Source organism: Siniperca chuatsi, linkage group LG1, assembly GCF_020085105.1.
Source record: "Siniperca chuatsi isolate FFG_IHB_CAS linkage group LG1, ASM2008510v1, whole genome shotgun sequence".
Classification (NCBI taxonomy): domain Eukaryota; kingdom Metazoa; phylum Chordata; class Actinopteri; order Centrarchiformes; family Sinipercidae; genus Siniperca; species Siniperca chuatsi.
In genome coordinates this window covers 19,010,372-19,035,797 of record NC_058042.1, presented here as the reverse complement: position 1 = coordinate 19,035,797, position 25,426 = coordinate 19,010,372, and the positions used below count along the sequence as shown (strand labels likewise).

The following is a 25,426-nucleotide window of genomic DNA, read 5'->3' as shown; positions in this document are numbered from 1 at the left end:
TCTTGTTGTTTTGGTCTCTTTATTTGAGACAAATAGATATCATGTAAACAATTTCAAGGATTACATATAACACGTTCCTTCTATAAAATAACTGTACAGCATAGTCCTGTTTTGCTCAGTTTCAAGTTAACATGGGATGCATGCTGCAGTTTTTTTTAGCTATACTCATGGCATTTACAATATGCGTTGAATTACTTTAGAGGATATACCGAAGCACTGAGTACCACATTCATTACCTTTAAGAGGTTATTTTCAAAGATTTATATAGCAGATACCAGACAGCCATACTGTACATTCACAATCCTCTGTAACAACTCCCACACCAAAAGCAAAAAATACAGATAATAAAGTTATGGTATTAAAACAAAAATACCAATAAAAATGCTACTACAACTACAAAAACGTGATGTGAGTTATAAGTCAAAATCAATACAAAATTGACACAATATCAAGAACGTAATTCTGTGAAAACAGTGTGTAAATCATATATTACTCAACAGTAAATACTATGGCAAGCAATATTCAATTACTACAGTGTACAACAGTCTACATTATTGTCAATATTAGCATGCACATTTCACACTACATCTAACCAGTAAAATTGAATTATTTTTGTCTTGGCAGACAGGCTGATCATGGGATCTGTGAGTCTTTTTCCCTTAATTTGGAAACAACGGTCACAAAGCATTCATACCCAGAACTGTGTATGAGAAGACAGGATCCTACACTCCACGGCAGATATGACTGCACTTCAGTTAGAGTCTAAAATGTAGGTCCTATTTTCAACAAATCCTTAGGATCAATAAAGAGGATATCACAGAATAAGTCAAATAAAATAGTAAGCTTAATTTCCAGAGCTCTTTTATTTAGGTTTTTCCTTTCATTTGTCCCAGTCTTATTTGCTGGAGTTTAGCATCTTCGCCTGTTACATTGACAAAAAAAGTATTAATTGGTCTAATAGTGTTAAAAAAACAAAAACTTCACCACATGCCATTAGGCACAAATGTCTCATTTCTTTGACCTACATAACAAATCAGACTCCAAATCTGTTTTTGCACATTTCAGAGAACCACACAATCTTCCAGAAATATAACTTTGATATGCCTTCTTTCATAAACCCTCTTATGCCCTGGGCATCATCAGGCCTGCCACCAAGCCAGGCCTTTCATGTGATTTTGCCTAACATCTTTTTTTTCCTTCAGTCACCCGGACATTTATTTTTGGGGGAGTAATTCACACACAACGCCACCAAAGTGTTTTTTTAAGATGCTTCAAATCGTTTGAAGACCAGCCACAACACTTTTCTCTCATATTTCACATCCTGCTCTTCTTGCACCATGCTTGAACAAATTATCCCGGCTAAATCATTGCTAAATGAACAACTGTTATCTGTTTCAGATGAAGTAAGCGTTATTTTCATTAGAATTAATGCTTCTCTTTATTGAAGAAGATGAGATGCGCAAATGTGGCAATTATTTTAAAACAGTAGGAAATGGACGGCGTTAATATGATCAAACACCAGACCTCACACAGTAATTACCTATAACACGTCACATTATCTTTAAATATTGCATGACAAAGCTTGTTGTGTCAAGTGTTGAGTTTAGTTGACTTCCCTAAGAAATAGATCCAGCTTCTGGCATAATGCAGAGACATTTGTTCATTAATGAGAAGGATCACCAAGCCGAAATAAAAAACATGCAGGCACGTTATACACTAACATTCAGTTTTAATTTAATGAAGGAAGAAATTCAGCTCAGAGATATAATTTAACACATTTCAGCTGCAGGTTTTCAGTTTCATTCCTTGATTTCTTAAAAGGTGTCAATAGCTTTTATAAGCAGAGTTAAGACATCACATATTTCGACCAACAAAAAGAGGCAAATAAAATGCTTGTCCGTTACTATAATTTAGTCCAGTTACCTACTGACTCTCTTAACTAAGAGAGTTTCCAATCTAAGGATCTCGCGTAGTTAAGAGAGTCATTACTGGATTAAATGTCCAGATGTTTCACAGTGCAGGGGCCTGGAGTGGCGCAACGCAACAATAAATAAACACGTAAATAAAACTGAAGCCATGCGTGGAAATATTCATAAAATTCACGATGAGATGTACAAAAGTCTTTATTAGAGATGCAGTCTTTGTCATGTACAGTGTCGCGCGTGGGCATCATCTGCCAGTTCAATCATCAGTCACGGCTTACTTCAGCTTCTTACACAATGTAGATCCAGGAAGAAGAGGTAACCGATTGTGTTGATAACTTGGTGCTCTCGTTGTCTTCCTAAATGCACACGGTGTCACACGCCGAAGCACCAACAACACAGAACCAGCTCCTGCAGGGTTTTACGCAGCTCCTGGCTCCGGTAGGCGTAGATGAGCGGGTCGATGAGCGAGTTACAGATGATGAGGATGAGGAAAAGGTTAAAGTTTCTGAAGAAACAGTTGCAGAAGGGGCTGGTAGGGCAGGTGAGGATGAGGATGAGGTGGAGGAAGAAGGGGCCCCAGCATAAAGTGAACACCCCGAGCAGGATGGTGAGGGTGATCGCTCCCTTCATGCTCGTGGACTGGCGCCTGCTTTTGTGGAAAGCCACGATTCGCCGGGAATGCACGTGCGCCAGGACGAACATGTGCAGGTACAGCACGGCATTAAACACCAGGGTGGTGCAGAAGAAGGTCACGAGGCACACGATGACAGCGTTGTCGGTGTGGTACACGATGAAGAGGATGCTGGAGGTGATGCTGGCCAGCCACACCACCACGATAATTGCGACGGCGCGCTGCGTGGTCATGATGCTGTGATAACGCAGCGCGTAAAAAATGGTGATGTAGCGATCCGCAGCGATGGTGCACAGAAAGGAGAGCGAGGACACCACGGAGCTGCAGATCATCACGTCGATGACGTTGTCCAGGTGGCGCAGCATGCCAGGGTGCACGTCCATCAGGCCGTGGTCATTGAGAAGCATGAATATGGTCTCCACCACGTTGCTGACACTGACCAGCATATCGGACACGGCCAGGCAGCAGATAAAGTAGTACATGGGCGAGTGCAGGTTGCGGTTCTTGATGATGGCCATAACCACCAGGATGTTCTCCACCAGGCTGATGAGCCCCAGCGCCAAGAAGAGCTCCTGAGGGATGCGGATCTGCACACAGCCCAACGAGTTTCGCTCTCCGGTGGTGGAGTTCGTTTCGTTCTCCTCCATAAAATCATTTAGCGGGCTCAAGTCCACATGAAGGATGGAGGGGTTATGCAGGGACCTGTTGGTCATTTCCATGTCTGACTTCTATATGATGACTGACTGCTTTACAGGCTGTCCTGATGGATTTTACTGCAGCAATACTTTACTACTACTGTCAAACTTGGTAAGAATGTTTCATCAGTTTTCTCTGTGGTTTGGGCGATGCCTCGGCATCAGCTGTTGCCGTCACACGTTTCCCGACAGCCAAAAAAAATCAAGCGTTTCGTCCGAGCACTTGTTCAGTTGTTGAACCCATCAACGCGTTGACTGTCAAATATCCACAAAGCGCCCCCCTAACAACAGTCAAATTAACACACCGCAGTAGTCTGGAGAGTTTGTCGTTTGTCCGTGTGAAAAGTGCGTCTCCTCGCTGTGGTGTGTTGCCCGTACACTCGACGCAAGTCTTCTTCTTTCCTATGGATGCGACTTGTCCAGCACGGAGATCCTTAAAATTTCCTTCTCCATCAAAACATTGCGCTCACAACTCATGATTGTTCACTCTCATAGGGCGCCAGACCCCTCCCCATCTGCAAACCTCCTAGTATATAAGTGTACTTGGAGTGCGCTGCGTGTCTGTACTGATACTAAGTGTCTTTGGTACCTCGGGAACTGGAGACTGTGACTTGCTTGAACATTTCTCAAAGTGTTGCTGGATTCTGAAGGACTTCAGGCGACTCCTCTCACGCAAACGTCAGCTGCTGCTGCAGCGGTTCTCTCTCAGTAAAGTCTGACATTGTAATGGCTGCGCGTTTTGGGGAAAAAAGGAGAGAAGAGCAGGACGGTGATGCTTTTGTTTCAGCGTTGTTAAGCCTATTTAATCTTTAACCTCTTTGACATGTTTGTTCGAATAAATTATATACCGCATCCTATTATCTGTACGAGTGGTTTAATTTTAATAATAATGATTATAGTAATAAACATTTTTTTCTGTGCATGAGGTTTAAAAAGTACTTTCTTTTGAAAGCTTGTTTCTGCAGTTAGCCTCCTGTTGAATCCAGTGTAGACGTTACATCACTATTAAAGGATAGGTTCACATTTTGAAACAGACAACTCAAGTAGCTATCTTCCAAAGTTATAGACCTTTTAGTACAGAAGTCCCTCTTTGTGTTTCAAGGGACAGTGTTGCTTCCTGAGCCACATTAGAGGGACAGTAAGGGAATGATGTACTGAAAACAGTAACTTTGAAAGATATCCTCTTGATTTGTCCAGCTCAGACTGCTGAAGCCTCATTTTACCTTTGGCTGTGAATGTGTCCTCCATCACTTACATTGAAATTCCTTTTTTAGCCGGTGTGAACACGAGAAACAATTACAGCAAACAAAAAAAATATTTCACTGTGCATATGGGCATGTCAGTATTGTTTTAAAACAGACATGAAAAAATATGAACCCAACCTTTAAGATAATTCCAGATTTGAGTTTGACTAATTTGGTTTCTTGACCTTGCAGACCTTCTATTCTTTACAGTTGTTTGGCATAAACAGCTGATCTGAGAAGACAAATGGGTCAGATTCTGCTATTGACCCTGGAGAAAATATATGTGGAACAATCCATAAGGCTGTTTTCCAATTGGGAAGAACTGCAGTTGTTGTGTAAGGACTGGAATAAAGAGCAGACTAGTTTGCAAAAATCATATTTTTCAATAAAAATATATTGGTGTAAATATAAAGAATATTTGGATATACAGTGTGAAAAGATATCCCAAACTGTCAACTGACCATCCAGACAGACAAATCTGAGCAGCCCAATAAACGTGTTTTGGTCGTTTGCAGCTTACAAGATGTCCAAGTGTCTAGTTTAAAACTTGTTTAAAAATCATCTAAATTAAGTATTCCCATTGTTTTAACATCATATAAATGGCTGCAACCTGCTACACAATGAAATGTAGTCACTTTGATTCCTTTAAAACAATGGTTATTTGTAACCTTGACCAAATTTAGCCCTTTTTTAACATAGGCAACTAAACGTCTTTTAACCTGCAAATTATGAAATCAGTGCTTACTGGGATGTAATGATTAGATCTGATGACGACAGTATGGGACACTTGAGGAAAAAGAAGGAAATCCAGCATTTAGTGCAGGATTTATTGAAGAGACTGTTTAATGTGTTGCATCATTAATTTCATAATGCAGTCTATAAATAAGATATAATTGGTAAATACTTCATAACAATCAAAGAATTAGGATATTGTCGCTAATTCAGGGAGTGTTTTATATTTACTGAGACTGTTTTGCTTTGAAAATAGATCTTGAACAAATTACCTTTTAGATTCGAAGTGTGTTATGAAAACCGTAGGCAATAGATTTTAATAAGAAGTCACTAGGCAGGTAAAAAAAAAAAATCTTTATCGGAAAGTGTAACATTGCAGTTCTGGTTCTCAAAGGAGGTTCATGAGTCCATACCTGTAGTCGGGTAAATCCCACTCAAGCTAAGCTCAATGTGGTGACCTGAAACGACTGGACAGCTATGCACATAATGTTTTTCCGAAACACACATTTAGGCCTGAAATAATTGATTATCGATCGACACACAATTAATCTACAACTATTTTGATAATCAATTATGTTAAAGTATTCTTTTCTAGCAAAAATACCAAATATTCTCTGGTTTTAGCTTCTCAAATGTGAGGATTTGCAGCTTTACTCTATTTCATATCATTATAAAGTGAAAATATTTGGGTTTTGGACAAAACAAGATGTGAAGATGTCACCTTGGGCTCTGGGAACTTACAAAGGGCTTTTTTCACAAAGTTTCTGACCAAATGATTAATCAAGAAAATAATCTGCAGATTAATCAATAATGAAAATAATAATTAGCTGCAGCCCTACACACATTTGCACTAGTTTGACTTCAAATCCTTTTATCACAGTGCATTTTTACAGAAGCTAGCTAGGTTGAAAGAAATCTTTGCTCACTTTTTTGGAGAGGTGGGTGATGATAATTATGTTACTGATTTGCTCCTGGTCCAGGTTAAATTCTGAGATCTAGTGTCTGACGTTTTCATTAACAATACCGTAATGACTAATGTACGTGCAGCAGTGGTGGGACCATCAGACAGACAGACTCTGAGCCTCACACACAGCTCCTTCTGTGGCACTGATATGAAAGCCTTTCTATACTGCCGATGGATCACATGAAATGTTCTCACAACATCAACCATAGCTCCAGGTGAACTAGGAACAATGACATCATTTGACCATCAAGCACAGTCACACTGTTATCATGGGGCTCACCGAGTAACCCAAGTTAGTGTATGGACAGCTACAGTATGTGCAGAGGGCGATTTGTTCAGTGTATCCCAAGTTTATGTCCTCTGGGGGTCGAGAAACCTAGTTTAGCTGACTCTAGTTAAAAAATGTTTTATTGTTAATGTAAATCTGCTGTGCTAATTGTGACTAAAAAGTAAAAAGAGATTCATATAAGTAAGAGCTCCAACTGGGCTGCTTATGTGACATGTTGTTGTCTGAGAGGTTTGACAGGAAGACAAAATAAGCACGTCATGAGACAGATTCTTCCTCCTGCCAGATGAAAACCACGTAAGGGCTTTGCTGACTGTCAGGCCGAGACATCTCAGCATCTTCAGATGTAATTATAATGAAAAACCAGCAACACAAGAGTGAAACACAGGGGAAAAGGGTGAAACATAAGTGATGTAGGTTAGAATGATAAATATGTTGTCATGAGTATTTGACAGAGAGAGTGCAAAGGAAATATTAAAGTTTAGGAAAAATGTATAAAATATTTGCCATACTCTTGCACTGAATATAACTTGATGGACAGCAGCAGACTACTGGAAAAATTCAGGCCAGTTCTCTGTACCGTTTCATTGGGTGAAGCGAGCCACAAATAATCAAATATTAGCAAGTCAACTCAAACTGAGATAAGAATCGGTTCTAAACAGAGGAGGAGTGAGGGAGCATAACATAGCAGGAAAACAGCAGGCATCCTGCAGTAATGATAAAATTTACACAATAAGAAAAATGCACAGACTAGATTCTCAGACTGCAGTTTTCCAATGAAATGATTATGTGAAAAATAACCATTCAACCAACGTATTTCTGCTTGGATAAGCCCGAAAAAGAGATTCCAAACATTGTGATGGTTTCGATTTAGTAAATGCTGAAATTAGCAGGAGACAAGATTAAACTTAAATCATGTTTATGGAAAATAAAATGTGAATTAATCACAAAAGGCTACAGAATGAGATATGTCAACTGGAGACCCACCCACTTATTGCCTTGAATGCATCCACGAGTTATCAGTCCCAACTAAGATTATTTTTCCTCATCAGAAATGACTGAATTTGCAGCAACTTTTATAAAATACTGTGATGCAATTTGTGGCACTGTTTTTAGTACAAATTAATATGTTTATTCCTTGCTTTTTTTGGAGTCCCTTGCCATATTTGGGATATTATATTTTTCATCTGGTAGGAAAGGAAGGTATGAGGAGTTTATAAAATTATTATAAATATTAAATATTTATAAAAGAGCATAGTGACTTTCACTTTTATTTTTTATATATATATATATATATATATATATATATATATATATATATATATATATATATATATATATATATATATATATATATATATATATATATATATATATATATATATATATATATATATATATATATATATATATATATATATATATATATATATATATATCTCAGAGTAAACTCTGTACAAGATGATTATGGTTATAGCATCCCATCGAAAATGCTTCTCTGAAAAATGGATTGTAATTTCTCTTAACTGGTTGGGCAGGTGTATTTCAGTATCTCAAGTCTGTTTCTTTGAAATAAAGATCTAAATGGAGGGGCTTAACTTGCTGAAGATGATTATGGTTATAGCATCCCATTGAAAATGCTTCTCTGAAATGCTGAATATGTGCTACTCCCAACACAAAATCCCAGAACAGAAGCAATTAATATTCCATTTGCAAAAACAGATTTAACAGATTAAAAATGCTTTCAGAATTTATCAATTAAATATTGCCATGTTCAAGTAAAGCAACAAGTGTGTTCAACAAGATTAATTAGCTTTCAGTTTTCTCCTCTGCAATTTTTAAGCCACTGAACATTAACATGGACTTCCATGTGTTCTTCAATGTGTACTGTTTCAACTTTGTTCTTATTTCATAAAGCAGTCCACTGATTGTGAACATGGAAAAATTCTCCAGAAGCCAGAAACCAGAGGAAGAAGAGTAGCAGCCATTATGTGTTAGTGCTGCTCAACGGACAACAGGAGATGTTGGAACTTCAAAATGATTAATTATTATAAATAACATCGTCAACTTCAGTGACATGACAGGATCAACTAACCAATCTGTTTTCTGACTCTGGAAAAAAGTTCCCCATGTTCACAATTGTGTGGATTGCCCCAGAGTACTCCAGCAGAGGAGTGGACAGGCTTGTAACACCAAGTCATCGCTTCCTTTCACTATAGTACTCTGAAATTGTGACAAAAAACAACTTTAAAAAAAACAAACTATTCAGTTGTCACACTCCATCTCTTCTTAATTATCGTAAACACCATTAAATATTTTCATTTTTCTTAATGTCATTAAGTTTTTAAAGTTTCTTTGTCTATTTGATTCCTCTTCATCCTCACACTTAAAATTCCACCTCGGTCTCCCTCCTCTCTCAGTCCCATTCCTCCTCATCTCTGTACGGGTTGTCCTCTCTTGGTGGCTCTTGAAACCTGATGTTTGCCAGCATGTCCCTCATTGCCACCATTAGACGATTCACTTCCTGGTTCAGCTCCTGACCAGCTCGAGCCACTTCCATGTCATCCTCCTGCCTCGGTCCACCCTGAACAAGAAAAAAAAGAGACGTCAGTTAATACACAAATATCTAGAGTCTATGCCCTTTCTATGTTAGCGTTTGGCCATTGCTAGTGTTGCAATTGTTCTCTGACATGGCTATCCAATGCACAACAGTCGCTGATATATCTGATCTTTTTCTTATATTTTAGAATTTGTGTATTTTATGAAAATCCTGCAATAGCCTTGCTGGTGAGGCTAGTGGTGGACACTTGATGGTGTCAAGACCCTAAAGCTGTCAGACCATAAGGATTTGTCCCTATGTGTTTTACTTAAGTTAAAAAGTTATTAACACTAAAGGATCCCATTTCATTAGGTACACAAGCAAACACATATAATCAACACAAAGTACTTTTATGATGTTTTTAGAAACAATGCACTGAACATTCAACGTTTGTGTGTTGAATAAAACATTTCAATACCAAGGTAATCTAGGTTTGTGTTATATAACATAACTGTTGTTTTCAGATATGTAACTCTATTTCAACAGTAAAAAAAGAGGAACTTGGCAGCATATCTTCCATAGTCTTAACTGTATTTTTTTATCCATATTGTATCTCTTCCTCTCCTTAAGTGGACATGATCAAGATAGATGGAGCCGTCCTGATGGAAACATGCCTTGGGCCCATCTGTTAACATTAAGCATGTATAGCTGACCCACAAGATATTCTATGTGTGGGTGTATCCTTAATGTGGCGGCAGTTGGTTTGTTCTGCACACTAGCAGAGGACTAAAAGACCAACGATGAGATAGACTAAACTCTGTAACTTCAAATATTAAAGTTTGTGTATACAATGATGGAGAAATATGCATATGCAATCTTTGCATAGCATTTATGATCCACTGAGGTACACACTGTTCCATGTTAAGTACCTCAGTCATCATAAAAGTGTCAACGCCTCCTTGTTTAACCTTGTTTGGACATAAGCCAAACTCGTTCTATGCTTAGTCTGGCACCAGTAACATCCTTTAAAAGTAGCCTTTGAGTCTTTTGTTTGTAAAAAATAAAGTGAACCAAGTGGGAATGGGTTCAGACCATTTGTTGCTTTCAGTCCATTGATCTAATACCCCTTAAATATAGGAAATGCCAATATGTTGCAAAGTACATTGCTGTCTGGCACAGTGCCTTTTTTGTTGCTACCAGTGGGGGCTCAGAAATTTTCATATTCTGCACAGTGGTTTTTATGACACAGGTTAAAAAATACCCTGTGGAGTTTTCTTGTACACAAACAAGTTCTGTTTGCATTCAGTGATACTCCACTAAACTCATTGTCTGCACTGTCGTTTCTTTGAAACAATGCTATATCACACTCAGCACACACAGATAAGCATGATTGGTGCTGGTGAAACCTGTTAGAGGGCTACATAGGGCGCGTACTCACTGCACTAAAATTACTTCCAGATCATTTCTATTATACATATCTAATAAAATCCCATTTCAGATAATGGTATATATATATATATATATATATATATATATATATATATATATATATATATATATATATATATATATATATATATATATATATATATATATATATATATATATATATATATATCTAATCAAATCTTGGCAGCAATACTAGTTATGTATAGTACTACTGCAGTGCTGTCTATACTCAGCTGAGAAGCTCTGAGAGCTGATATCTTGAAATGTTTACATAAAACGAAGGCCACAAGTGAGTTAACAGTGTGTGGGACTTCTTGTTCTGTACACTGTAAAACGTACCATAAAGAGTTAACTGCAGGGGGGCCTTTCAGGTTCCATTAGACTTGGACTGAAAATGATAATTCTACATCTCACGGTCCTGCTCTATGTAAGTGCCCCACGAGAGTCATTGAGGGGACACAGTTGAAGCCACAGATGAGCTACAGATTCTGATGTCTGTGTCTTTTGCACTAAATTTCCTTTTTAAAAACATTCCCAACTGCAATACAGGCTGCGGGACTAGCTACACAATGTAGCGGTTTTGGATCTCAAAACTGAGCCATCACAATGAAGTCCAGCTATTGTAGAAATGAATTGTTGGTAATGCTTTATTTGAAGTTGGCTTCATAAGACTGACATGACAACGTCATAACCATTTCATGATACCTGTCATGAACAAGAAGGAGTCTTTATGAAGGTTTATTACTGTTGTCATAAAAAGAAACTATTTAGCTTTATGTGTTAACATTACATTATACTGTCATATGTGCTTGGTTTTGACAATGACTGTCATGAGACCATTATAATTGTGTCATGAATAATTCCCTTGACCTCAAGTAAAGTGGAACCATTTGGACTTTGTCATAAAGATGTCAGTAATGTTATGAGGGCAGTTTGACGACAGTACAGTACCAAGATGATTTATGGAGTTTCCTGATGAACAGATAGCTTTACTTGTTGCTAAAGTATCGTTAGCTAAACTATCCACATTGGTGGTGGTTTAGGTGAGTTTAGGCCCACTGTGAAGCAGTTTGGGTATCAAGATAGAACGCTAACGTTATATAAATGCAATCCATTATTAATTATGATTATGATTATATTATTATCATCATCATCATAAGCGCCAACTGCTGCTAATTGTAACTGTTAGCTGTTTTTAGCTAATTAGCATGGTTAGACCCGTGCAAGCCAGCCGTGCTATTAATTAGCTGACTTGCCCCCGGGATCCAAGGAGGCAAACCCGGCTAGAAAACCACTTCAGTAGTGTATTCCCTGTCAAACTGGCCACCGTCGGTCAAGCACATATGACGGTATAATGTAATGTTAACACATAAAGCTAAATAGTTTCTTTAAGTTTGATAACTGATAGTTTAAAATGCCATGGCATGTTTAGGTTAGGTTTTCTTGATTAATGTCAAGCTGTCATGACAGACATTTCAAAACAACAATTTAATGTGCTCAACTAACACTAGACTATATTCCAAATATTTTGTTCTTATAAATACAGGTAACATTCAAGGTTGACAAAATGTCCTACAATAATTATGGGAAAGAAAACTTGATGACTTGGCTCTGGATCAAACTTCACTATTACAAAAGAGACAGCAAAGCCAAGGCCACAAACAACTTTGCACTTCATGAATGTTGTTGGTTTTGTTCATCAGTGACATACTGGGAAATGGTGGACAGAATTAACTGTCATATGCCTTCATTGATATTTTTCAGTGGTCATCCCCTTAGGGTAAGCATGAGGTTATGGAGGAAATATTCCATCAGTCAAGGATGTGTATTAAAATGTTTTCCCAGATCTTTTACTAGTTCAGATGTTTCCACCAGCCCTGGAGGGTCCTGGTACTAAATGGTTTTATCTGTGTATTATTCTAGTAATCGTTAAATAAAAACCCCAACCTTAAACACAATTTACATTGTGCTCCTTCTGGGATTTTGGACAGTAAATTCAATAAAAACTCTCAGAATATCTCGAGGAAATCAAGAGCATCAAGAAGATAATTTATGATTTTATCAGGTCATAGTGAAATATTCACCGACTCTGTGACCTCACACAATTTGTTAGAGACAAATAAGTTTTATTTGAATATAGGGCTTAGAGCTGTTAATGTCACATGATTTCCCCACATCCACCCCATGGGATTTTTATTCGTGTCCTAATTAGTTTTTCTATTATTCAACGTCTATGCGGCAGCACCAGGATTCGTCTTCAAATAACATCACTACCTTTTGCTCTTCAGGATTAAGGAGGGACTTGTACAACATAATATAAATAACATACATGAATTCAGTTTTAGGGTGTATTTGCTCTTTGAATATTTGAAACAGCTGAAATTGTTTATAAATTCAGAGAAGACAACTGTAAAGTGCATCTTTCCATAAAACTAACTCACAACTCTTTTTTGCCCCATGCACTAAGAAACTAATCAATAAATTTTGTTCAGACCAATTTCCTACCAGACCTATCTTGCCTGATCCATGCGACTCACCTGAAGGTTGAAGTTTGGCAGCAAAGACCGGAAAAACAGCGACAATGTACTCTCATTGGATGCACCAACATACTGCCTATACACACACACACACACACACACACACACACACACACACACACACACACACACACACACACACACACACACACACACACACACACACACACACACACACACACACACACACACAGAGAAATCTCATTATAATGTAAAAGCAAAGAGAGGATATAAAGCCAGTTGGTTTGTAAACCACAATATTTGCATCTTTGACTGTACGATGGAATTTCATGTGCACAAGTGTATGGGTCCTCCATTACCTCTCTGGTCGGGTATACGATATCACCGAGTCCAGTGGAGGCAGCGGGTCAAAGCCCATCACAGGCTGACTGGTGACCTCCTGAGGGGATCAAACAAATAAGCAAGATTAGAGTCACTTCTTCTGAGATTCTTGAGTTCAGCGATACATGAATATTCCAGAAGTGATCCACATTCTGTTGATGCTATTGTGCTACTTTAAAGCCAGATGTGGAACCAAGTTATCGATCCAAGTTTCTCTAGCTTTGCTCTCCCAACAATCATACGTTAAGACCGGCATTTGAGGCTTAGTGAGGATCGTCTGTATAGCACAGATTATTTGTCTGCAAGTCTATATTGGTTATCTTTAAGTATATTAGACTTCTTCTTTGTGTTCCTTTTGGTGTTTTGCCTTGTGTGACCATAATTATGATTCAGGGACAAAGCAATCTATCCAAAATCATCCAATCAATTTTCAATGTAAGTTGAATATTTAAAATCTTCTAATATCTTTCCCTGAGAATTAACCTACTGCCATAACTTTTAGCCTGCAATTGAACTATTTGCAACTTGCAACTTGTGACTAACTGGTCACAAGTCAGACAAATCCCACAATTTAAATCTTATTACAAGAAATGTCTGACCGTTCTCCTCTATAGTAAAAAAACGAGGCTGGCCACAAAGTGGTTTTTCTAATTTGCAAGTTTTGGAGGCTGATCCAAGGGTGAAGAACAGCAGGAATCTGTTCCAGTTAAGAAATATAGCTACAAGGTTTTGTGTATGGAGCACCATTTTCAATTATTTCATAGTAATAAATAAAGATTTTTATCCTATTGATGCCCATCACACCTCTAGTGTCTATTGGTGAATGGATTGAGGTCATTGCGGATAGAGTAAATTGTGTTAAAGGTGTGGTTGCTCACTAGAGGCAAACTTGATGTGGCTTCTTTGATCTCGGAGAGGAGGACGTGACGATGGATGTTCCTTGGGGCACTCTGGTACCTTTGCTTTCTCCTGAAACAGAGAGATGAAGGTATGCTAACGTATGGAGCATAATGGCACAGAAATATGGACTTGTGACAGCAGAGCAGCTCATTGAGATCTTACTTGTCTTGGCAGTCCTCCACTAGAGGGTCTTTGGCATCAACTCGGCGCAGCACCTCTTTCACAGACTCTTCCAACCACAGGATTACTGCTGCCTCCCTCCACAGGCTGCAAGTCCTCCCCACATACAGTGCAGTCAATTCAGCCAGGGCTGGGGGCTGCCTATAGACAGAAGGTAGGATGAGTTTTTAAAGTTGGGATAGAAGAGGTGAAGAAAAACATAACAGAAAAGCAAAATGGATACAAAATGATAAAAATAAAAGTCATGAAAAGATGTATAGTAATCATATTTGTTACAGTTAATAACTATACAATATTGAATCATAGATGATACCACGCTATATTAAATAAAATAGAGATAATTTTCATGGCAGTAACTGCAGGATCTGCAACACTTTAGAAAACAAAGGGAGCATACATTACCCTATCTGACTCTTTGGGCCAAAGAAGGCATGTGAGGTGACTGTGGCATCTGGCTGCACAGTACACTGATCAAGTAGAGGTATCAAGACTGCAGAAAATATATTTACAGCAACATAAGTAGGTAAAAATATACACATTTACAACTTCTTTGATGTGAATGGCAAGTAATCTCTACTAATTTATAGAAATCCTTTTAGTCATGCCATAAACAATGTGGAGAAGTGACTGAGGGGCATCATGTCTAAATATCAATATACTGGTCGTGGTTCATTTCTGAGAGGCTAACCTCCAGGGAACATGATGAGAGCGTTCTGCAGTGTCTGGTCAGCTTTGTGTCTTTGTTTGTCACTTTCTTCAGGATCCATATCTTCCTGCTGACTGAGATGGAAATGGCAAAGTGCAGTGGAGAATGCAAAGTTTGGCAGCTGGGACAGATTTCTGTGCTCCTGAAAGGCAATAACAAACCATGTCTGTATCAGACTGAAAAGTTAACACTGGCACACTAACACACACACACACACACACATATAGGCACACATCAGCACATGATAGCATTACTTTACCTCCCAGTCCTGATATAATTGAAGAAGAGACTGGTACTCTCTGGAACGCAGCACCAGGAAATCAATGAGTAGGAGCATGCAAAGTGGGTCGGAGTCTGGGTCCAAACTAATAAAAAAAAAATAAAAATAAAAAAAAAAGAGTGGCAGGCAAGACAAATTATTACTACAGGCACTTGACCAAAAAACAGACAAACCTAATATCTGAATCAAAGTAAAATTAATCTCATCCCACACTCCAGGGTGGAACATAAAAAAAACTAACTCTCAACCTGTGGGAAACACTATTCTGTCCATAAAAAGGCACTGTTGGTTATAGCTGACATTTAGCTTAAATTCAAATGTGTTCAAATGAAATAAATAAGACATCAGAAACCAGATAGCATCAAAACACCAATGCTCAGCTATTTGCTTTCAGAATAAATCTTGAAGCTTGGGCAGCTGACCAACTGAAGTAACCATGGAGTGGCTTTACTCCGTCTGCTGTGCACAAATTGCTACTGACAATTATAGAGAAATAAGTACATTTTTCTGGTTTCCTTCAAAACCCACCACAATGCAATTAATTCTATCTGAACGGCATTAAGATACCAAATATAATTTGTGTTTGAAAAACAACAAGGGAATAAAAATGTAATTATTGTTTCTTTTCTCTAAAACAGTGGATTGACAGTGTTAAATCATATCATATACATAAGACACTTCTTCAAATAGTGCTTTTCAAGATTCTGTTATCAATCATGTTGCCATTTTAAGCTAACAGTGATTTAATCACTGCTGGTTGGAGGGGGACAGCCGTCAGCTTTCATTCCCACACTGCTGCTTTACAAAAGGACCAGAGCATAGCTGTCATGAAGTCAGGAAGCCAGAGTTTGATGAAAATAATTGATAAGCATTGACCATTTTATGAGTGGGCTGTAAAGCTCAAGCTATGGCAGACTGGTAGCAGCAGTGCGTGAGAACAGCCCTCAGTGTGTATAAAGCCTTATGTCAAATGGTTTCTGTTACCAGCATGATACGGGAGGTTTTATCTTGTGTAAAGAGATTTAAACACTTACCATTAACTCTTTTTGGATTTTTATAACCTAAACAAAATTTATATTTACATTGGTTATATAGTTGAATATATGGGAGAAAGCATTCAAATGTCCTTAAAAAAAAAAAAAAAAAAAAAAAAAAACACGTCGTCATCAATAAAATATCACATATTAGGAATTTGGAAGACATTGCCTGAAACACATGTTCAGTTGTTTTCTACCCTGTAAATAATTTTATGGGGTACATCTTTGATCGGTATCAGTAATCACACTCGTCACACTGCACAGGATAAAAAGGTGATATAACCATGTCACACAACCGGCAAGATTTTACTTTGTTTTCCCCCCTGTGCCTGAACAGGATTACCACTGGCAGAATACAAACCTAATAGTTGAGTTAACAGTCTTTGAAGAATATCTTCTAAGTCTGATGACTGCTGTTGGTGGTTACATTATTCAGGGAAATAAAAGTTCTTTTTGTTTAGCTAGAAAGCCATGTGATCATATGTAATACTATTCAATGTGATGTCAAACAGAAACTAAAGATACAACAAAGAGAAAAGAGTGTCTAAACTGCCACCTTCATATAACTGCCACCTATTTTTACCTTACTGTAAAAATAGAGTGCTGGTCAGAGATAATGGGAACAAAGTAGATAAGATAGTCATAAATAAACTAGGGATGTAATGGCTCTATCTGAGGTAAAAGATGTGATACTGGTTGAGCTTTAAATGGACAAGCGTGTGGGTTTTTTTTTTTTTTTTAAATGTTAGGGTTTCCCTTTAACTCTATATCTTGTCTTTCCCAGTGCTTGAGCATTTCCCTTTGTACCTCAGGATCAGTTTGCAGTACTCCAAAGCTGTCCGTGGGCATCCTCTCTTCTCCAAGTACATCATGTGCTTATAAAGAGCCAGGTAAAATGCCCTGCAAACAGAGATTTTTGAATCATTGAATTGCTGAGTTCCTCAAAGTTTAAGATACAAACAATAATCTAGGGTCTAGGGTCAAGGTGTCTAACAGAAGCAAAAAAGAGGAAAAAGAAACAACCAACCTGTTCTCTGGTCTCAGATAATCAAGTCTGCTGGTTCCTGCGGTCAGACTGAATAAAGGGTGAAAAGCGCACTCAAAGCTGTACAAGGCCCTCTCTGAAAAACAAAAAAACAAATAAATAATAATTTATTTATATCCACAACAACAAACATATAACATTTTCACTGAAGCATCAGTAAACTGGTTATGGCACAATGTACAGAAAGCAGTAATAAACACAGCTATACAACGCTGCAGGTGCTGGACTGTGTCAGTTATGTTCTTCTTCACCTCACCAGCAGGGCTTTGCATCCCAATGACAAGAACTGAAAACCACCGTCTTATTTCTCTGTCTTGTTTTAGTTCACTTTGTGGCATGTTATAAATTTGCCAGGGAATAAGACAAATGCCCTTTGTTAGATTATTCCTCTGGTCTTCTACATAAACAATTTTAGCTATCCAGTCGAGGAGAGGGCCTGATAATAAACCTAATATTGTGCTTTGCATGGAGCATGGACTTTGACTTGTTAACAATGGCTGTTATGATTTAAATTTTTAAAGAGCACAGACACAGAGCACTATAATAACCACATTTATTTAGCTTGATAATCAGACAAAAATTAGGAATCATCAGTGATTTGACTACAGCCCTGTTTCCATCTTATATCAATATCTTGAGTCAGTCTAACAAGTAAACACTAAGCTCTAGCAGTACACTGAACTAACACAAAACTAACATACTACAATGCCCACAGCACCAAATTTAATGCCAGAATACCAAATTATGCTATCTCTGTTGTAACATAAAATGCTTACAATTGCACAGAGGGAGCTTGTGTATTAAGCGGGAAAAACTCTGCATTCAGCTCAGACTGGTAACTTCTAGGTTTAATATTTGATAATAGATTAAAGATATAGGAAGAACTCATTGTTATGCACTTAATACAACAATAGTGTCAGTTTTCCTTTAAGCTACATTAATCAGTTTCTCTTAAACTGATTCTGGTCAAATTTAGTGGATCCCTGGGTATGATTTGGGATTAATGATTTGGCATCTGGGTCATTGATGAGCCCTAAACACATTTACAGTCTTGTCATTGGTTTAGAACTGATGTAATTTATGGAAGGGGCCTATGATCCTCACCGATGAGGTCCCTGGCCATTTCCTGATCCTCCTGTATGCGGCATACATCGGAGAGCTGCAGCAAGGAATCGATGTGGTAGGGGTTCAGCTGTAGCAGGGCCTGGAGAGAAAAAGAGAAGAGGACAATGGTCAAATTCACAGAGATTGACAAAAACAAAGTCAGAATAGAGAAAATGCTTTCAACAGAAAAAGATGGCTTACAATACAAGTCATGGGTCAAAATGTAATAAAAATGCATCCACATTGATCATGTGATTACGCTATCTCTGCAACTGTAAATTGCACATCACATGCATAGATAGGCAAACTGCCATTGGCCTGGATTTTACTGTAAAATAACACATATACATGCATCAGTGTGCATTCAGAAACAAGAGTCACCCAGATTATTTAATGAAGTTGGTAATACAATCCACCAAGCACAGTCACAAGTTTATGTTATAGCCGTTGGGTCATATTCAACTTCTTTTCTGAAAAATCGCATTCTGTCAGGTTGGTATGTCAAAATCTAGTTTCATTACAGTATATTCAGAATTCTTCACTCCTTGGGACTAAACTCTGACTTCTCTCCTAAAGTTTCAGGTACACAGTCTTGTATGGCTTTGAACGAGGATATTTTAATTGCAGCTATCGATTGTTTATACTGATGATTTAACAGGCATGATTGCATGCCCATTCAAGAGTTGAAAAGGCTAGAATAGATAACACTGTCTATGCGCATCCCTGCCAACATTAATACTGAGGATGCCTGATATGAAATATTACTACAACCGAAGTGCACAGCAGAGATGAACTTTTTTTTACCACAATGTTGTTGGGATCCATGGACTCGACAGCATCCAGGAACTTGAACTGTACTTGTTGGTAGTCCCGACTGTGCTCAAAGGTGAAGTACTGAATGCCATCCTTTGACTGCAGTAAGGTCATTGAGATTCCTGTGGAGACGTCAAGCAGCGTTAAGGACAACAACACATGAAGATAGACATAATAGGGGGACACAAGGTGAAAATATATTTAATTCACACTCATAGAATTGAATAAGTATGAGAACATAAAAGATTAGATGAGCAATTGAAATTCATATAATGGAAAAATCTCATATGCATAAAAGGTTATAATTACAAAATTAAATGTTCCAGTTGTAACTTGCATGGCATGTTTGAAGTCACTGTAAAAGTCTGATAAATAACCTATATTTTCATAAACAAACACCAACTGAAGCAGATGACTTATATACCGTGTGTCTGTGATGTGTCAAACATTTTGTTTACCTGCAGTTCAACATTATTTTTAAAAAGAATAACTTTGTTGCTTAATATAAATTAAAAACAAACGTGATTTATTGAACATATTTCTGCCCATGATTATTTGTTTGCATTTTGTGTCTACACTCTTTGACTGTGTTAAAATAACTGTAAATCATGGCTTCTCATGGCGAATCGTGGCTTTATCACAAGATGCAAGACATCAGTGAATCATCAAATGTCTGAATGATGTACTTTGTGTACTGATAAATACAGTCATAAGTACTGACCGTGGTCACGCCAATCACATGCTAATCAGGTACTTAACAGTGATGAGGGAGGTGCAGCCAGAAAACAATAGGACTGATTACTGATTACTGGGCCATCATGGAAACGATTAGGTCAGTTTCAGGTGAAACTAGCTAATCAACAGATACTCAGGTAGACTCCTTCCTGAGGGCAGGGCTTATGTAACACAGAGTAGCTTCAATTTCTGAGTTCCCAGTCCATTTTTTCACAATTGAGAATGACTTCAGGATGGGAGCCGAAACGTCTTGATTCTGAAAACAATGTCCAGATGACTACGACTGAAACCTTTTCTACGATATATAGAAATAGCCAATCTTCTTTCTGATTGTCTCGTTTGCTTATGTAGGTCATATAGAGGCATCAGTATTAAACAGAGTGTTTCATGACCAGTTAAAAACTCCTTGTAGTAACTTTGTAGTAACAGAAAGATTACACAATATATCAATGGTGACTTTCAGTGTGAAAACAATGAGGCAGTCATTATGATGACGTCAGCATAACAAAAGCAACATTCAGCCTATAATACGCTGCCTAAATCTAGGAATACATATTGCAATTAAGGTAGTTTAAGGCCATCACCATTGATAAATAGTTCCATGTACTGCCTTTGGACCACAAGGTGCAGATCCATCTAAAAGCGCTAAGGGCTGTTTATGTGCTTGTTAGTTTGAATGAAAAACAGAACATATAAAGAACTCAAAATTACTATAATTTGCTGTATGAGAGGCTAAACTCTAATATAATAAACTTAATAGCACTAAATATGCCCATACAATTTCATTAGTTTTTGATTTTATGTGTGTGTGTGTTTTGGCGACTCTTAAGACTACTGGGCCGCCATAAACCCCGTAGTGTTTTCATTTTTAAACAACATATTAAGAGTCAATGTCAAGTGGGGGTCAAACTAATTAATATTGTATATATTTTTTAATTGTGTTATTCTATTATTTTGTGCAACAGCTCATAATATCAACAAAGGTCAGTCATTAAAATTGGTCAGTTTCAGACTGAAATGATACATTTAAAAAGGTAGAAGCTATAATTCAGATGACTAAGGAAAAGCCTACCTGGGCGGCTGAAGCGAGGCCAGCTGTCCTTAGGACTGGTCATCCAGGTGCTACGGTGAAACTGTCTGTTTCTCTGTCGAGGTCTGTCAAAACAAAAAACAAATGACCATGAGAATATACTGTAAACATACAGAGGGCGTGGGCCATTTAAATCCAAACAATCTCACAAAAATTATCCTTTTCTTTTTACCTTTGATCCCCTTGAACAGCTCGAGCCCCAAAATATCTCTTCAGCTCCGTCTCTGGGTTGAGATTCCTAATGAATTGACACAGAAAATGACAATGATGGCCAACTGAGGAAATATATTCCCAGGGAAACATTTAGATATTTTAGACGTGTCAGTCCATGTCTGCTCTAGACTCTAAAACACAAATGCAACAAATCAAGGCATTATTCTGATATTACTTTCCTGTGATTTTCAAGAGCCAATGCTGACAAGTTGACTGGTAATCATACTGAAGAAATAGCATACATATGGAGGGCAAGATTAAGTAAGTAATCATACCAGTGGGACATTCAATCCAAGCCTCATAGTGTTAGCTGTCAGTGTACAGTAGCAAAACGAAACTATGTAATCTGTATGATGTTTTGCCTGTTTTGATGTTAGCAAAGTCAACTTTTACATGTTTAACTGTATCTTCTGTCAGTGAACAAAACAGTGGCAAATAAGGTTTCCATAGTGGTCATATGAAAAGTACATATCAGTGATAAACATCTTAGTGGTTTGTTTATTGAGTGTATATTATGGACACTCCATCAATGAAATAATGGCTGCACAGAGTTTACATATTTAATTGGGGCCATCCATCGTACGAACAGGTGAGAAAACTGCTTGCTCTGTTTCGCTGACAACAGCAGTCCACATAACACCACGAGCTTTGTTATTTGTCTTTGACAGCTAACTGAAATGGCCTGCTCTGACGTCACTGGTTGTGTGGCCAGATGTGCAACATGTTTCAACAACTTTTAACCAGTGTTGTTTCACTGTAGTGCATCACCTGAGAAAGACAGCCTCCAAATAGTTTGCTTTTCTTGTGTGAGCCAAGCGCCACCACATGGTGGCAATTAGAAATCACAGAAATGTATATTATAGTAAGTGAGGCCACTCTGCTATAGTCAGCCATTGACCAAGTCGAGTCATGTCAGCTGTGCACTGGTCAAGAGCTATTTTAGCATTACTACTCCAGTAAACATATTGATGTATAATTGTGTTCATTTTGAACCACGTAACAGCTTAAATTTATTTAACACAATAACTACTGAATTGATACAGTTCACTAGAAACAATGTAAATGTACAGATTATTACAAACTGATTAATACAAACAAAAACAAGGATGATCTGAGGAGGATGACATGATCTGAATCCATTTATTTTGTCTACATGAGAGATGTTGGTCTCCTCACCTGTGCTCCACATGTAGCATAGATTTTCTGTCAGAGCCTCCGCAATCCTCATTTTGCAAACTCAGACCACTGGACTGCTCCAGGTTCTCCAGCAATAAATCAATGTTATCATCTGGTACAGCCTCATGAAAGTCATAAAAAAAACCCCACAGTGAATTCAGTGCGACAGCATTCAATTGTTGTTGATACTGTGTGTGTAGTTTCTGACTCTGAAGAGTGATTGTAAGACACACTCCACGTGAATGTGTCTTTCGTCAGATTAATGTAACCCTTTACGTGCTTGTCCCTGCAATGTTACTGCTTTCATTCACAACACAGCTGAAATGTTACTTAGTCTTGAGGTGGGAAATTGGAGGTAAATGTTTCCCTGAATATTGAACCCTGGTCCCATTCACACATGACCCTGTGCAGAAAATGTTCCTGAACATTTCAGGGATAGACTGCACATGTGAAAAGGGATGTGTGTGTATGCAGAAACCGGTTAGAACCAGTTATTAAGGGTGATATTGTGTCCAAATAATGTGAAGGTCAAGTTGGTGTGTGAGATGTTTTTCACTCATATTAAAAAGGATGGGAAAATCTTGTATACTGCTCACTTTGCTGTGCGAGTCCTCTCTCCATGTACATGAATAAACCTTGTATTCACAGGGGCTTTAACTAAAGAACCTAAAGTAGACAGAATTGTTCTACTACAAATGTTAACAAAAATACTAATAATTAATAAAGTGATCATTATTCTTAGAATATAACGTGGGTTGTCATTCATTATCATTAGCTTTACAACTGTCTTGCCAGAGCAGATACAGAATCGTTCCTCGATAAATTTACCTGTCCATCTTCTGATGTCACTTTTGTCTTCTTCTTTTTCTTCTTCTTTTTAACTCTGTCTCCAGACAAAGACTGGTAAAGAAAAGAGAAATGGCAGTTTAACATATGCAAAGATATACATTTAGCTCAGCAGAATATTTAAGTCAAATCAGAGGATCAAAGATCGACATCCTTCTCTGACACTGCTTTATCTTTACCTTTGTAGACGCTTCCGATTGGTTTTGATCTGGTTTCTCAATGTCTTTGTTATCATTCTTTTCCAGGCCACTTGTTTTATTTCCATCTGGTTTCTCTGCCTCTTCATCCACTGAGATTTTTTCTGCCTCGCTGTCTGCATCACCTATCTAGTAAAAAAAAAAAGAAAGGTGAAAAAAGGTGAAATTGGAAAGAAAGTACTAAAAGTAAGTAAAATCCCCAAAGCTAGATTGAACATCAACATCAAAACAACAACAACATATTTCCCTGAAATCATGTCATGGTTACAACAATCCTATGTCAACCACTACTCCTGGACAAAATGTGGGTGTTCAAGATGAGAAAAAGGATATACAAACTCAATGTTGTGAACCAACAGCAAGCCGAACCAGCAAGCTGAGGTCCAGCTTGTGGTGTGAATAAATCGTAAGTGTTGAGTTCAGATTTAACATCATAACTATTAATATTAAAAAAAGTAAACAAGTTATGCATTCATTGTCATGCATTATGATATTGACAAGGTATTTGAGTTCCCTTCAAGCCATAACGTTGATGCAAAGTAGTTTTTAGCTTGACGTTGGTTTGCAGTGATCCTTTTCTTCATAAACACAAAGCCAATCTTATTTTATGACTGTTCAAATCAATTGTCTATGTTTCATTTATTAACCATTTCATAACAATGAGTCTTTCTACTCCCTTTCAATTCAAGTATTACTACATTTTTGATATCATTTTTATCAAAGGCAAGACCTGTATGAATCCACAATCATCTTGACTTTATTAGTTGTGAACATTAACATCTGTTCAAATTTTAAATCAAGAATTAGAAGATACATTACCTCAACAAACAAAACAAAACATGGAGCTGGAGAGGTGAGTTGCATCCTGTGCAATTTTTAGCTATATGTCTCCATTTTATGTCACTTAAAGAGTACTGTCTAGACCTGCTCTACAGGACAAGCGCAATGAGATAACTTCTGTTATGAATTGGCGCTATATAAATAAAATTGAATTGAACTTTAAGAATACAATTTAAAGGCTAGTAAACATGCCTGTTGTGCAGCACACTGGACCTTTTTTTGTTACTGTTCTCTTAAGTTTGGAGATGTAGACTACTTCCCAATGATTTTCTAATGTGATAGACACCTTGTTAGCTAACCTTAACCTACAATATGATGTATTTGAGTTTAGTTAAATCAGCTGCGAAATGAGCTAACGCCACACGGCTAGCCTATGTTAGCAAGGTTTGTCAACAGAGAGCTCGCTGTAACAGTAAAATATTTAGCAGGAAGAAACACATACTAACGTTATGTTAAAAGTAACATACAAGTTGGGGAATTACACAGTCACCTTACCAATTCATAAATGTTGCTGAAGCTTTTCTGAGCCTTGTTTTTCTTTGCCTTTCGGCTACTGCCTTTCCTGCTAGACGGAGGAGAAACATTAGCCGTGTCCAGCTGCTCCTCCGGGCTGTCACCCAAAGTTAGATCCCCGAGGTCCAAGGCCTCCTGACCCCGCTGTTTCCCTTTGAGCCTTCGCAGAGCCCGGGTAGACATTGTCCACTGCTCATGGGACACATACACTACAATATTCGCGATAAAATAGTTTTTTAGTTAGCTGACAGACACGGCAAACCAATGAGATGAGGGTCAATTCCATTGGTTTCTTTTTCTTCTTCTTCTAAATGTTTCAACGCTTCTGAGTGTGTTACTGCCATCCACAGGTTAGATTGGCTCTGGAGCTTATTTTTATTTTTACAGGGTCCAATCACATCGATCAA

At 37.8% G+C, this 25,426-nt stretch overlaps 2 protein-coding genes across 2 annotated transcripts; both read right to left on the bottom strand.

Annotated features, from left to right (window-relative positions):
• mc1r (melanocortin 1 receptor) lies at positions 1 to 7,782 on the bottom strand. Its single transcript, XM_044209616.1, has one exon. The coding sequence runs from the start codon at positions 3,273 to 3,275 to the stop codon at positions 2,298 to 2,300; it is 978 nt and encodes a 325-aa protein (XP_044065551.1). The 5' UTR covers positions 3,276 to 7,782; the 3' UTR covers positions 1 to 2,297.
• A 103-nt stretch (positions 7,783 to 7,885) lies between these two features.
• tcf25 (transcription factor 25 (basic helix-loop-helix)) lies at positions 7,886 to 25,377 on the bottom strand. Its single transcript, XM_044209615.1, has 18 exons — positions 25,002 to 25,377; positions 23,649 to 23,795; positions 23,452 to 23,523; positions 22,624 to 22,745; positions 21,407 to 21,472; positions 21,217 to 21,299; positions 19,401 to 19,531; positions 18,597 to 18,696; positions 17,475 to 17,568; positions 17,255 to 17,347; positions 15,390 to 15,495; positions 15,113 to 15,272; positions 14,827 to 14,914; positions 14,407 to 14,565; positions 14,223 to 14,313; positions 13,323 to 13,402; positions 13,003 to 13,078; positions 7,886 to 9,061 (listed from the first exon to the last, which is right to left on the bottom strand). Exons 1-18 carry the CDS (start codon positions 25,200 to 25,202, stop codon positions 8,894 to 8,896), a joined length of 2,037 nt encoding a protein of 678 aa, XP_044065550.1. The 5' UTR covers positions 25,203 to 25,377; the 3' UTR covers positions 7,886 to 8,893.
• Positions 25,378 to 25,426: the final 49 nt, after the last annotated feature.